The sequence below is a fragment of the Triticum aestivum genome, chromosome 5A (assembly GCF_018294505.1).
Source record: "Triticum aestivum cultivar Chinese Spring chromosome 5A, IWGSC CS RefSeq v2.1, whole genome shotgun sequence".
Classification (NCBI taxonomy): Eukaryota; Viridiplantae; Streptophyta; class Magnoliopsida; order Poales; family Poaceae; genus Triticum; species Triticum aestivum.
This window is the reverse complement of record NC_057806.1, coordinates 10,922,384-10,935,556: the sequence shown is the minus strand read 5'-3', so window position 1 is coordinate 10,935,556 and position 13,173 is coordinate 10,922,384. Positions and strand designations below refer to the sequence as shown.

Sequence of the window (13,173 nt, the reverse complement as noted above, 5' to 3'; positions counted from 1 at the left end):
CTTTGAGCAAGATGGTTGGCGCAATAACTAGCGGTGTGGCAGGGTAGACCACTTGGGAGGTGATCATGGACTTGACAAGAGTCGTTCATCCGATGGTGGTGATGTTTTTGCCCTCATAAGTTGTTAGCTTGTTTGCGGCCTTGTCCACTAGAAATTGAAGATCCACCAACTTTAGTTGCCAAACTGAGAGAGGGAGCCCCAAGTATCGTAGAGAGAAGGAAGCCCTAGCAGCCGGCAGCCTCTGGGTCAGACGTCCCAAATCGAGGTGGTTGCATCGGATGGGCACAAAAGAGCTCTTGTTGAAGTTAGTACACAGACCCATGACCTCACCGAAGCCCCTCAAAATGTTTGCAAGGTTGTCGACGTCCCTTTTGATCGGAGCCAAGAAGACGGCCGCATCATCTGCATAGAGGGAGGTCCACATCATGGCTCCCCTACCCCTGATTTTGTGGAGGAGCCCCTTTCTCGTAGCCACCTCGAGAATTCTTTGGAGTGGGTCAATGGCGATGACGAAAAGCAGCGGGGATACGGGGTCCCCTTGCCTAAGGGCCTGACCATGCTTAATTGGGTCGCCGGCAATACCATTGAGGATGATCCTCGATGAGGAGGAGCTAAGAAGGGCTGCGATCCAGTCCCTAAACTTGCTAGGGAATCCTCGCCGTTGAAGAAGGTCGAGCAAGTAGTCCCACTTCACGGTGTCGAAGGCCTTGCGGATGTCAAGCTTGAAGAGAAGTGAAGGGGTCTTGCTCTTGTGCAGGCGCCGAGCGAGGTTACAGACATACAAAAAGTTGTCGTGGATACTTCTTGTTTTGATGAAGGCGCTTTGGGCATTGGAAACGAGCTTTGTCATGTGGGGGGCAAGCCTTAAGGAGAGCACCTTCGCAATAATCTTCGCGATCGCGTGGAGTAGGCTAATGGGCCTATAATCGGCAATTCCCTCCGCCCCATCTTTCTTAGGCAAAAGCACCACGTTGGCGGAATTGAGCCACTGGAGGTTTGACGTGTGAAGGGAGTCAAAATGGTTTATGACCCGCATGAGGTCGGCCTTGACAATGTTCCAACACTTCTTGAAAAAAAAGGCTTGTGAAGCCATCCGGACCCGGGGCCTTGTCACAAGGCAAATCGTTGATCGCTTCGAGGACCTCACCCTTGGTCATAGCAGAGTCAAGGTCATGGAGGTCGACGGGTTCCAAATTTAGCTCATCCCAGTTGAAATCTTTGCGGCTTAAAGGGCCCTTCTTCATGACGTTGGAAAAATGATCATGAATTACTTTCTCCTTAGCCACATGCTCGGTGACCCATCCTTGCTCATTCTTGATTCTATGGATGTGGTTTTTCCTCCTTCTAGCATTGACTCGGCGGTGGAAGAATTTAGTATTTGCGTCCCCCTCCCTAAGGTTGGAGATTCTGGCGCATTGCTTCTTACGAGACCTTTCAAGCACAGACAAGGCAATGACCCGCCTCTTGAGCCTAGCCCGTAGCTCACGCTCATCATCGGACAGGACCCTACCCTCTTGGGCAATGTCAAGGCGAAGAATCACCAAAAGGGCGGAGGGAATGCATATAACAAAAGCCTGGGGGGAAGAATGTGCTAGAGAGAGCCTGGGAGGAAGAACAGGAGAGGGGCTGGAGGTTTCAGGGGGAGAGGATACAGGGTATATGTTGCATCTCTGCCTAACCCTAACCCAATTGCATAAATGGTCTATGAGACGCCGCGTACATTGTTCAGGATGTGAGAACAAATGCATTATGTAACAGCAGTTAAGTACAAATTGCAACTCTGTTACAATTCCAATCACCATGAACTGTAGAAAGGCAGAGAACAACCTGATGGTGTTCATGCATATAACAAAAGACTTCCTTCCTGGAAGCAAGCAGAAGCACACTGATTCAAACTATGCAAGGTCAGCTTGCATTCATTTCGATAAATTCTACCAGCATTGACTTTTTTTTTGCAGGGTACCAGCATTGACATTGATGCTGCTGCTGTGAACAATGCTACTCAAGATCAAGTTCAGTTAGATGCAGCAAATCGCGTAAGCATGCGAGTATTCAGGCGGCGGATCAGGACAGGAGCAACGCCCTTTCATTTCATTTCATTGTGCTGGACGGCTAATGGTTACAGAGTCTCCATAAAGCAGAAGAGGAACATGGCAATCTGAAACTGAATACAAGCTGCTGGTTGGTCATCACATATCCATCTGGGCTAGAAGTAGAAAGGATCCCCAGACATATATGGGTAGTGCATAGATACAGGCTACTAGCTCTGCGACTACGACAGATTACTTACTTCTAACACCTCCGAGCGATCGACAACGCACGCTAGGCGGCTCGGCCAAGGGAGGAAGCTCACTCTTCAACTTACTTATCCTGCATATATTAGCTAGTGCACCATCCATGCATTACTGTAGTTGCCTTGACAGGGTGCTGCGCCACGACAAGACGCTGTTGGCCTCTCTCAGGCTCCTCGCCCTTCTGAACTCGACCTCCGCGTCCGAGCATGCCTGCCCGGCTGGGGCCTTCTTCCTCACCTCTATCGGTTTCAGAGATATCTCGTCTCGAGTCATCCTGAATGGATGGCAGTCTTTCACAGCTGACGTGTCGTCCTCAGACAGATACCCCCCTTTAGTTCCTGCAGTAAGAAAGGAAAGGAGCATGGTGAGTAAGATCGCAGAAACATTGACACAACACCAGCATTTAGGTTCAGGCTATGGAGCCGGTGCTAGTATAATTGAAGTTACTTGCTAATTATACATTATTCTGAGTGAAAAAAAACCAACAAATATTGATGATTCTGGCGTACAAAGATCGGTACTATAACAGAATGAACGAATGGTTGGGGTTGGAAGTCAGGACATTCACCTTTGAATATATCGAGGTACACTGCCTTATGTTGAAGCTGGTCTGCTGGCTTCTTTGAGGGACTTGTCATCATCTCTTTTGCATTTGAAAGTGATCTACTCATCTTACCCACCTTCTGAACCTCATCATTACGCAGCTCATTAAACGGGCGTACCTCCTCTGTATTATTAGCAGGGGCATTGTTTCCAAATGGAGATATGCTGAATCCCTCATCAAGCGTGGCATCTGGTGCTTCTGCATAACGTTGAGTGCTTGTAACCATCTCATCGGCACTGAATCCAAATGATGCTCGGTACGCTTCAACCTCATCAGCATCTTGTTGCTTGTCCCTCGAGACACTGAGCTTGCCACCATTATAAGCCTGATCCAGGTAGAACTGAGCAGACGCAGCCGGGCGGAAGAAGTTGCTATCTAGCAGGGAGTTTCTTGTGGCAGCTGAATCAAGCCCGAAGATGTTCGACGGCGATGTCCTGGAGTACGGCGTGTCACAGGCAGACCTGGAGGTCTTCCAGTGTGCAGTAGGGACCTCTTGCTCGGGTATGGGTGAAGCAATGGAATACGGCGTGTCGCAGGCGGACCTGGATGTCTTCCAGTGAGCAGCAGTAGGAACATTTTGCTCAGGGATAGGCGAGGAGAGGCCGGTCCTCGGAGTCACCGAGGCAGGCGAAATGAGGCTGCTGGAAGGGCTCCCTGGTTGGTAAAGTGGATAAGGCCCCTGGAGCCCTGAACCACCAGAGTAGTAATGCATGTTGTGCTCCTTGCCTGCAGTTTTAAGACCCATAGACGACGAAAGGAACTGAGCGTACGGGACATCTGGAGAGGATGGAGTGGTTGCATGAGCCAGTTCAGGAGGAGGGGTCAGTGGTGCTGTGGATGGCTCAGTTGTGTAGGTCGAAAAGGCTGCCGGAGGTGAGACGAGCTGAGGCTCATTGGCATATGGTCCAACAGCAAACATGTTAGATGTTGGGCCACCTGGAGAATTTGCAGAGATTGACAGGAAGCAGTTAGGTGACTGGGCAGTCGAAGGAAGTGCGGAGTTGGAGAAGGATGCCGGCGATGACGGTGGTGCGAGAAGGGACAGATTCATAGCCCCATTTTGGTTGGGATTGCCACCAGACTGAGCATTTCCACGGTTAGTTGATGCGCTCCCGTCGGGCATACGTGCTGCAGGAACTATACGCTTTCCACCCTTCTGCGCCCCAAAGCATGACAAGCCAGAGAAACAGCCAGCCCATATACTCTGCTGTTAAGAACAGTGAAACATGCGTTAGTAGTGCAAGTACATGAATTTGATTAAACTAAATAAAAACCGCCTTGCTAATTATTGACAGGTAAAGGAAGACACACAAAATTGACTGCGCAGAAGAACAAAGAACTAGTTTAGAGTTCAAAGAAAGGACAATGTAATGTACTAGCTCAGTCAACGACGAAATTGCACACGATTACTGAACTCTGTACAGAAAGGAAACTTTATTCCATCATTATTAACCATGCAAAGGAAAATTGGGCCGAACTTCATAAGCATAACGAGATAATGTGGCACATATAACATAAAAACTGTTGTATCAGTCATCAAAGCATGCACATATCTCCCAAGAATACGAAAAAGTGCAAAAGGATCCTAGCATAGCACCACAGAGTTTGTGCTTACTTTGGCCCTTAGCCTCAACCCTCTGGCAAATATAAGTGTGAACAGAAGCCCAAATCCACCAGTCAGTCACATACATGTAAATCTACAATATCCATGGAGGAGTGGGAGAGAAACATACTACAGATGATGCTGGGGCATTGCAAAATTACTGGCTGAACGAGTGCAAAATGCATGCATTTCAACTAGTTTAGAGCTGAACGGACAATGTACTAGCTCGGTCAAAGATGCACATGACTATTGGCCTCTGTGAATATAAGTGGAAAAAAGCCATCTGTTAGTTATATACTTATATATCTACAATATCCATGGAGGAATGGGAGAGATACACACTCCAAATGATGCTGTCTTTGCAAAATTAGTGGCTGGTCTAGTGCAAAGTGCATGCAATTCAACACGGACTGACAGCAAAATTACTGTCAGTTCAGTTCAGTTCAGCAGCCTGTTATGCCTGTGCATGCATAGCAGCAGGGAGCAATCAGTGGAGCAGTACAAAGTAAAGCACAATTAAAGGTGCTTCAGCTGCATCAGCCGCTAGTGGCCAGTACAGTTGGTACGCAGCGGAGTGGATGAGCTCATTCAGGTACTGGCAAATTTCGGCAGGTACCCTGTACACATCAGCCTCTAAAGCGAGCGAGCGAGCGAGCCACTGCGCGCGCAAGAAAATCGCACCACATCACATGTAAGCGTGCGCGCATATACCTTGTCCTGCTGCGGCTGCTGCTGCTGCTGGGATCTGCTGCCGCCACCGCCATTACTGCTCCCCGGCGCCGCCATTTTTTTTGTCGAAAAAGCGCGCCGAAGCCCAATGCGGTGTCCCAGCTAGCCTCCTCGCGGTCCGCCTGGGCTCGGACGGACAGATCGAGCTCCGCCGGCCGCCGCCTACCGGGCCCGATCTCCGGCCGCCAGATTCGGGGGGTGGAAACGGCGGATTCGGGGAAGGAGACGGGTCCCCCGTGGGTTTTGGGAGGGGGAGGATCGAATCTGGTGCGGGATCTCGCAATGGGGGGAGGGGATTGGAGAGTTTAGGGGGGGGGGGGGGGGGGGATTTGGGGGCAAAAGTTGGTTCTTGCGATGGGGGGAGCTTGGGGAGGAGGCGTGCGGGAGTGAGTGAGTGAGTGAGGGGACAGAGAACGGGAAAGGAGAAGATGGGGGAGTGAGATGCGGGGCCCGCTTGGCTAGGCTAATCATCTTCCATTGCAATGATTTTTTTCTTCTTCTTTCAATTCAAGCACACAAAAAAATGCTGAGAACAAGAATTGATCCAGGAGTTAGGCACATGATGATGTCAACCCAGTTGCCCATGAAAATATTTTTTTTGAACACAAGAAAACTTTATTGATGATCAGGTGCATTTTACAGAAAGAAGCATGAAGGGACTCATGCTAGAACCAGAAACTATGTCCTTTCCGGGACATTGACCTTGATCTGCTTGTGTACATAAGCAACGAAGAGCTAAGGACCTTGACTGAATCCGCAAAGCTAATCGAGCTTGATGATCAGCTTTTACATTGTTGCTTCTGTTGATGTGAGTGATCTTGTTACGACTAAAAGAGGGAGAGGCTTGGATCTCTGCAAGGAGAGGTCTGTTCTCCCAACATCCTGGAGCAGCAAATACCGTTGATGACCTTGCCGCCGAAACTAACACCGAGCAGTCGGTGCAAAAGTGAGGGTTCTGAACCTGCAGAAGATCTGCTAACTTAGTAGCTAGTAGCAGCCCATAAGTCTCAGCCTGGAGGGGTGATGAAACTGGAGGCGAAAGCGCAGAGACGTGTAGTCGTTGGAGGTGCCGATTGTCTTGCATGGTGATGATTACTCCTAAGCCAGCATGGCCCAGCTCTGAATCTGTGCGTCTCTCCCAGGCTGCGTCGCAAAAGATGACATTCCCTGTAAGGTTATTACAGTCATGTGTATGCGTGATTGTTGAAGAAGCCTGCAACTGCTCCTGAGCTTTATCGCTTTCTTGTTGCTGAGCGAAGTTCTTATGTTCTAAATTGGTTGCTTCAATTATTGCATTTGCTGAAGCATACACCTGGGAAGGCTTGCATAATTTGCTGCAAAATAGACAGTCGTTCCGAGCTTTCCAAAGACACCATAGAAAAGTATAGAGAGTAGTCAAGTTTACTTTTGGATGTTGAGATGTAATCAAAGCACGAATCATATCAGGAATAGAATGATAATTTTCAGCCAGAGATTCCGTTTTAATAAACCAGGGATAGCAAAACCATGCAGCTTTAGAAAAAGGACAGAGAAACAACATATGCATTTCATCTTCTAATAGTCCACATCTAGAGCAGTTTTCATTGATATGTTTGGAGTACCTACTTGCCCTCTTACCTGTAGGAAGTGCTTTCCTAAGAAGCCTCCAAGCAAATGTCTGAACTCTTGGTGCCATTTGCTTATCCTCCCACACCTGATTAAGAAGGGAAATGACCTGCATAGGGACAATTTTGGGCCTTTGCCTTGGTGGAAGCTGAAGATTGTTGAAGCAGTGCTTGTAAGCACTTTTGGAAGAGAATTCACCTGCAGGAGTTAGTTTCCAAACCAACATATCCTTACCATTTGCCTTAATAATAGGAGTTTGTAGAATGGTATTAGCCAATTCAGGAGTGAAAAGAGAATTAATCAAGTTTGCATTCCAGTTCTTTTGACCCGGTATCCAAAGATCTTTAACTTGTGCAGGGTAAGAAAAAGATTGTTGCTGAATGATAAAATGATCATAAATAGTTTCCCATCCGGAAAACCAAGGCGAGCTCCAAATAGAACTAGCACCATCAACAATTTGGCAAATTGTGGCTGAGATTAGAAGAGGCTTTACCTTTAGAATTGCAGACCAAAAGGCAGATTTAGGTTTGTTCGGCCGGGCTCTCCAAATGGATGTATCATGATGATACTTTGCCTTGAGAATCATGCTAGCTGACTTTGCGGCTCTTTTGCCAATCTCCATGCCGTCGAGAGAACAAGTCCTTGGTTGATTGCCTGCAAATTTCTAACACCAAGACCACCAATTTTCTTCTCAATACATACATCAGCCTATGCCCTAAGGCACAAGCTTCTAGTAGTCTGATCATCTTGAATACCTGTCCACCAAAAGTTCCTAATGATTGTTGTTAGTTTAGCAAGGAACTTTTTTGAAAAAAGTATGTTGGACATGTAATATACAGGAATGGAAGAGAAAACGGATTTTATGAGAGTTAATCTTGCCGCATGAGAGAGTCTGTTGGCTTTATATGTGCTAAGTTTGGACTTGAATTTATCGTAAACAAAGTTATAAGCAGCTGATCTATCTTTAGAAGGTAAAACAAGTGGATGGCCTAAATGGACGAAAGAACTGTCGATGTCTGGAGCTGGAAAGATTCTCTTAATATCTTGTTTAACCTGCATCGTAACATTATTGCTGAATAAGATACCAGATTTACTCCAGTTTGGAGTTTGCCCTAAATCACAACAAAAATGGTCTAAAAGCTGTAAAATAGTATTAGCTTCCTGCACATTAGCTTTGCCACAAACAATCAGGTCATCTGCAAACATCAAAGAGTGAATAGGAGGGCAATTTGGTCCAAGCGAAATACCTGTCAGGTGATTAGCTTGCAAGGCATCCTGTAACATAAGAGATAACTCATTTACTGCAAGGACAAAAAGATACGATGACAAAGGACATCCCTGTCTAATGCCTCTGGAACTATTGAATTTTGCAAAATATTGACCATTAATGATCACTGAAAACGTTGCGGATGAAATGCATGCATGAACAAGTTTTATGAAATGGCCATGGAGACCTTTACGAGCAAGAGCCGAGACAATGAAGTGCCACTCAATTCTATCAAAAGCTTTGGCAAGGTCAATTTTCAGTATAAAATCAAGGCTCTTCCAAGAAGCAAGAGAGAATGAGTGGGCAATTTCTTGGGCGACAATAATATTATTGCTTATGCGCCTACCTTCAATGAAAGCTTGCTGAGAGGGGTGAATGTAATCAGGCAAATGTCCTTTCAACCTATTGGCTAAAGATTTAGCAATGATTTTGTAAACAACATTACACAAACTTATGGGCCGAAAGTCAGAAGGCAGATGCGAAGCAAGTTTCTTCGGAATGAGGGCAATTTGAGTATCATTGAGATGAGGCGGAACAATACCCGTGGTGTAGAAATTTCTTACCAAATTGGTCACATCATCTCCTATCCAACTCCAAACCGAAAGGTAGAAACCCACATTGAATCCATCAGGTCCAGGAGAGGCATTCTTCTTCACGCCTTTGAGAATTTTCCATATCTCATGTTTATCAGGGATCGAGTAGGTGAAGTCGTTTGTATCTTGCGGCAAAGTAGTATCCAAACTGGGCCTGTCATTATTAGTAGAAGATGAGCGAAAAATAGTTCTAAAATAATTAACAAACTCCTTGGCAATATCATCTGGATCAAACAAATTATTACCATGAGTGTCCTTAATAGAAACTATGCGATTTCGACGCTTACGCTTTTGAACAACATTGTGAAAGAAGGATGTGTTCCTGTCACCTTTGGTCGCCCAGTGTTTTTTTGCACGTTGCCTATAAAATTCAATGAGCTTGGTCAAATTACCTTCATATTGGGCAACTAGGCTTGCCTGAAGGGAATAGTCTTGGAGATGCACCGGCTTCATTTGAATCTCATTGATCTGATCCTGAATACAATCAAGTTGATGCTGTAAAGGTTTTTTCTTTTTGCACCACCTTTTCAAAGTCCCTGCAAGGTTATTGGTTCTGACATCGAATGGTCTATTAACCGAGGAGTCCCAAACATTTTTAGCAATGCCCTGGAAATCTTCCTCAAAAGTCCACCAATTTTCAAATTTAAAGTGTAGTTTAGGCCTACGAAACTGAGAATCAGTGGATATCAGAATAGGTGCATGATCACTCAGCGAATGAATGATTGGTAAATTAAAAACATTAGTATTAGGAAACATAACACATCAATCTGCATTGGCAAGACAACGATCAAGCCTTTCAAAGATAGGTCTTGAGGAGAACCGCATATTTGTCCAAGTATAAGCCGGTCCACTAAACCCCAGATCAAACAGACCACATTGCTTGACATAGTTATTGACAGCACGCATACGGTTCTTATTCACATTGAGAGAAGTAGTTTCCGTATCACACATGATATCATTCAGATCACCGAAACAAACAATTGGCTTCCCTATGTTATCATTAACAAAATTTAGAACATGATCCCAAATTAGGTGGCAATGATGGGGATCTCCATAAACACAAGCCAGAACAAATTCCACATTGGTAATTTTATTGACAACAAGGGCTAAAATCATATAATGATTAGAGAACTTGACAGAGACACAAACTTCATCAGACCAAAGTATCCAAAGACCACCAGAACGACCAACAGATGGAACTACGAAGCTATCGTTATTATTAAATTGAGAGTTAAGATGAGAAGAACTGTACCTTGATGTTCTAATTTCAGATACGAAAGTTACCTGAGCACGGGTGGAATTCATCAATTTTGCGAGGTACTCCATCTTAGTAGAGCTGCTGAGGTCCTTGCCCATGCCACGGCAGTTCCAGCCAATGAGCTTCATGGCAATCACAACTCCAGTTTAGCTTCTCCACAGACACAAATTTCAAAAAGTGTTGCTCCTATTCGAAGCAGCCGTGCTCTCTGTCCAATTCAGAAACTGGTTCCTTTAGCTGTCCTAGCCAAGCGAGAAGGACGAGGCCAAGGCGCTCCAGCAGCACTTGGCCGATAGTCTGACGAATCTGAGGGATGGGGAGGATTTCCTATTCGACGCGGGAATCCGGTGGCACCACAAGGAAATCCTGTTGAGGCAGTAGGAGTCTCGGATGGTGGTGGCGGAGGCGCGATGCCACAGCGGTGGAAGGGCGCAGGCAGAGAGGCTGGTGAGCGAGAATCGATCAAGGAATCCGCTGATATAGATGAGACGGAGAGAGATCGGTTGATGGGTTGGATACAAAGGATCTAGCCTCACTAGTTGGAGCAGGGGAATTGATGAGATCTGGAAGGAACAAGATAAAAGGATAAGGAAGATTAGAGAAGGGAATTGTTGAGATCTGGAAGGAACAAGAGAAAAGGATATGCAAGATTAGAGAAGCAGTTGGGGATCAAAAAAGGAAGAAGAAGAATCAAGAGGAGAAATCAGGAGGAGGAAGGACGGCATGACACCAATCTCCAGTGTATTGCCAAGTCGCCCAATCCACCGCCCATGAAAATATTAGCTTGTTTATTTAGCTTCACATGATACTATACATTAATCATCTCCCCTTCCTCCTCCCTGGTTCCCCTCTGCCGCCGGATGAAGCCAACAGAAGATCCACGTTGCGGGTGGTGGTAGCGTGACTAGGTGTCTGTTCTGGTCCTGGACGATGAAGCGCGACTAGGTGAAGATGGCATCTTGTGTGTGTGGGGGGAGGGAGGGAGAGGGGGGCATTGTGGTGGCGCCATTTTCCTCATTTGTCAGTTAGGGTGTGTGTGGAGTAGTGTTGTGACTGGTCCATTAAGGATCTGATGCCAATTGCGAGTTTATGACTGGTTTGTTAACGGTAATGCTCTGATATGGTATGGGTATGCGTGTAAGCTTTGGGGCCTTGAACTCTTTTGATTACATTATTAGGTTTGTTCATATATGTGCCGAAATTTAAGATCCTTTAGAGCTCCCACAACATTTAAGCATTGGCGTCGGCACTGCACCGGTGTGTCGTGGTTCCTGATATGTGTGATGGTGGGAAACTCATGATGGTCGTGAAGAATGGTCTCCAACCTCTCGGGTAGTATGACATGAAGATAGGACAATGGCGGCAAGTGTGCTCTAGCCGGCGAGCGGAGAGACAATGGGCATGGCTCGCAATTGTGGTACCTATGTACTAGAACTGTAAGGTAGTTTGGATGTGATGCTACTTGTCATGTGGGCTTCAGAAGGCACCTATAGTGCTTAGAGTGAGGGTGTCGACTCTCTGGAGGCATTGGAGTTGGCAGTGAGGCAGACTACCGTCATGAAAATCTGGTAGTGGTGGTTTTCCTGGTGCTCTATACTAAGTCTTGATGGCTTTATTGGTTGGGTCGTTTCCATCTATATTGGATGGCAACAACATTTATGACATCATTTCCTTCTTAGAGCTGCCATTTTGGAAACTTTACACAAATGGAAATTTCACTATGGCTTCTGATTAAAATGTATTATAAAATATGTGCAAGCGGGACTCTCAATGAAAGCATCAGTGTTAGTGTGAAAACCGGCAGACCTCGGGGTATGGGGTCCCAAGCCATGGATCTCGGACATATGGTAGCAGGAACAAGAAGACAATGATTACCTAGGTTCGGCCCCTCTTGATGGAGACAAAACCCTACGGCCTGCTCTTGTTTATATTAATGGAGATGTATCAAGTACAAAGTTGATCTACCTCGACATCGTCAAATGTGTTCTAACTCTAGGGCTAGGTGAATGAGATTGTGTTGATGTCCCCTCTATGGGCTAAACCCTATGGCTTATGTACACACACCAGGTAGGGGATCTAGGGTTACAAGGTCGGCATCTTGGTGTGGAGGCTGCAGGAGAAGTATTGGAGTATACGAGAAGTCTTCGGTAGATGCAGTCTCGATCATGGTTCAGTTTCTGGAGTCCATCTTGAAAAGAATGAGTGCCCATCAGCCCAATTCGAGGAGCATGGGCCTAATAGGTTAGCACCCCCTAGTCCAGGACACCGTAGACTTTAATTTACATGATTTGAATAGAAGTAATCCGGACTGACGATATTTTCAGCAGAATTGTCATGGCGTCGTTTTTGTGCAGAAATAAGACTACCGATATAGGGTTTTACACACTACGAATCCTCATGGTACTCGGGGTCAGCCATGTTCTCAAGCGCACACCTGTCGTGTCACCATAGCTATCTTCTTAGACACCAGATGCATAATTCTTTGCACCATGTCTTTGTAACACCCCGATAAGCATGCTACAGTAACCTCCTGCTAATGACTTCCAAGTAATCACAATTATTTTGTTAATCATCACTTTGCTCCAAATCAAACCCAAATTCAAATTTAAATTGGAAGACAAAATTTTATGTCTTCAAACAGTAAAACAAAAATGTCCGTTGTGTTGCAAATATTCAATAAGAAATTGTGATGAATTAACCAACCTCATTTGAATTATTAAAATGCCCTTAACAAATTAATAAGTGGTGCAACAGCACATAACCCGGCCATTTCGAATTCTAAAAAATAATTATCATTCTCTAAATATTCTACAGACTTGTGAGTGGCTCAACAATATTGCCCTGAATTTTTGTGTGAAATTTCACATTTGACTAAATTCATTTGATTGTTCAATTAAAATGAAGAGTAGTAAACAAATAAAGAAAAACAGAAAATAGAAATAAGAAAATAGAAAGGGGCCTAAGTTCTACTGTGCACTTAGGCCTACTAGCTACAGGTGCGGACCAGCCCACCTGGAGTTCCCTTCTTCCTCCTACTGCTCATCCGAGCTCGGTGACCGTCGGGCGCTCGTCCAGGCCGCGGATGGCCACGCGGTGACCATCCGCCGTGCCCCCGCGCGGTTAAGGCCACCCTCGATCCCCTGGAAACCCTAGTGAAAGAACATGCGGTGCCCCCAAGTTTGGTTTTGGTAATTGATGACAATCTCTATGGACTAATGGT

At 45.8% G+C, this 13,173-nt stretch overlaps 1 protein-coding gene across 2 annotated transcripts; it reads right to left on the bottom strand.

Moving 5' to 3' along the window:
• Nucleotides 1-2,064: 2,064 nt before the first annotated feature.
• On the bottom strand, nt 2,065-5,626 carry LOC123101992 (uncharacterized protein At1g76660). 2 transcript variants are annotated; one of them, XM_044523241.1, is made up of 3 exons: nt 5,213-5,626; nt 2,863-4,105; nt 2,065-2,632 (listed from the first exon to the last, which is right to left on the bottom strand). In XM_044523241.1, the coding sequence occupies exons 1-3, from the start codon at nt 5,285-5,287 to the stop codon at nt 2,403-2,405; spliced, it is 1,548 nt and encodes a 515-aa protein (XP_044379176.1). In that variant the 5' UTR covers nt 5,288-5,626; the 3' UTR covers nt 2,065-2,402. The 2 variants fall into 2 exon arrangements, with proteins under 2 accessions (XP_044379176.1, XP_044379177.1); XM_044523242.1 differs by having other exon boundaries at nt 2,863-4,102; nt 5,213-5,562.
• Nucleotides 5,627-13,173: the final 7,547 nt, after the last annotated feature.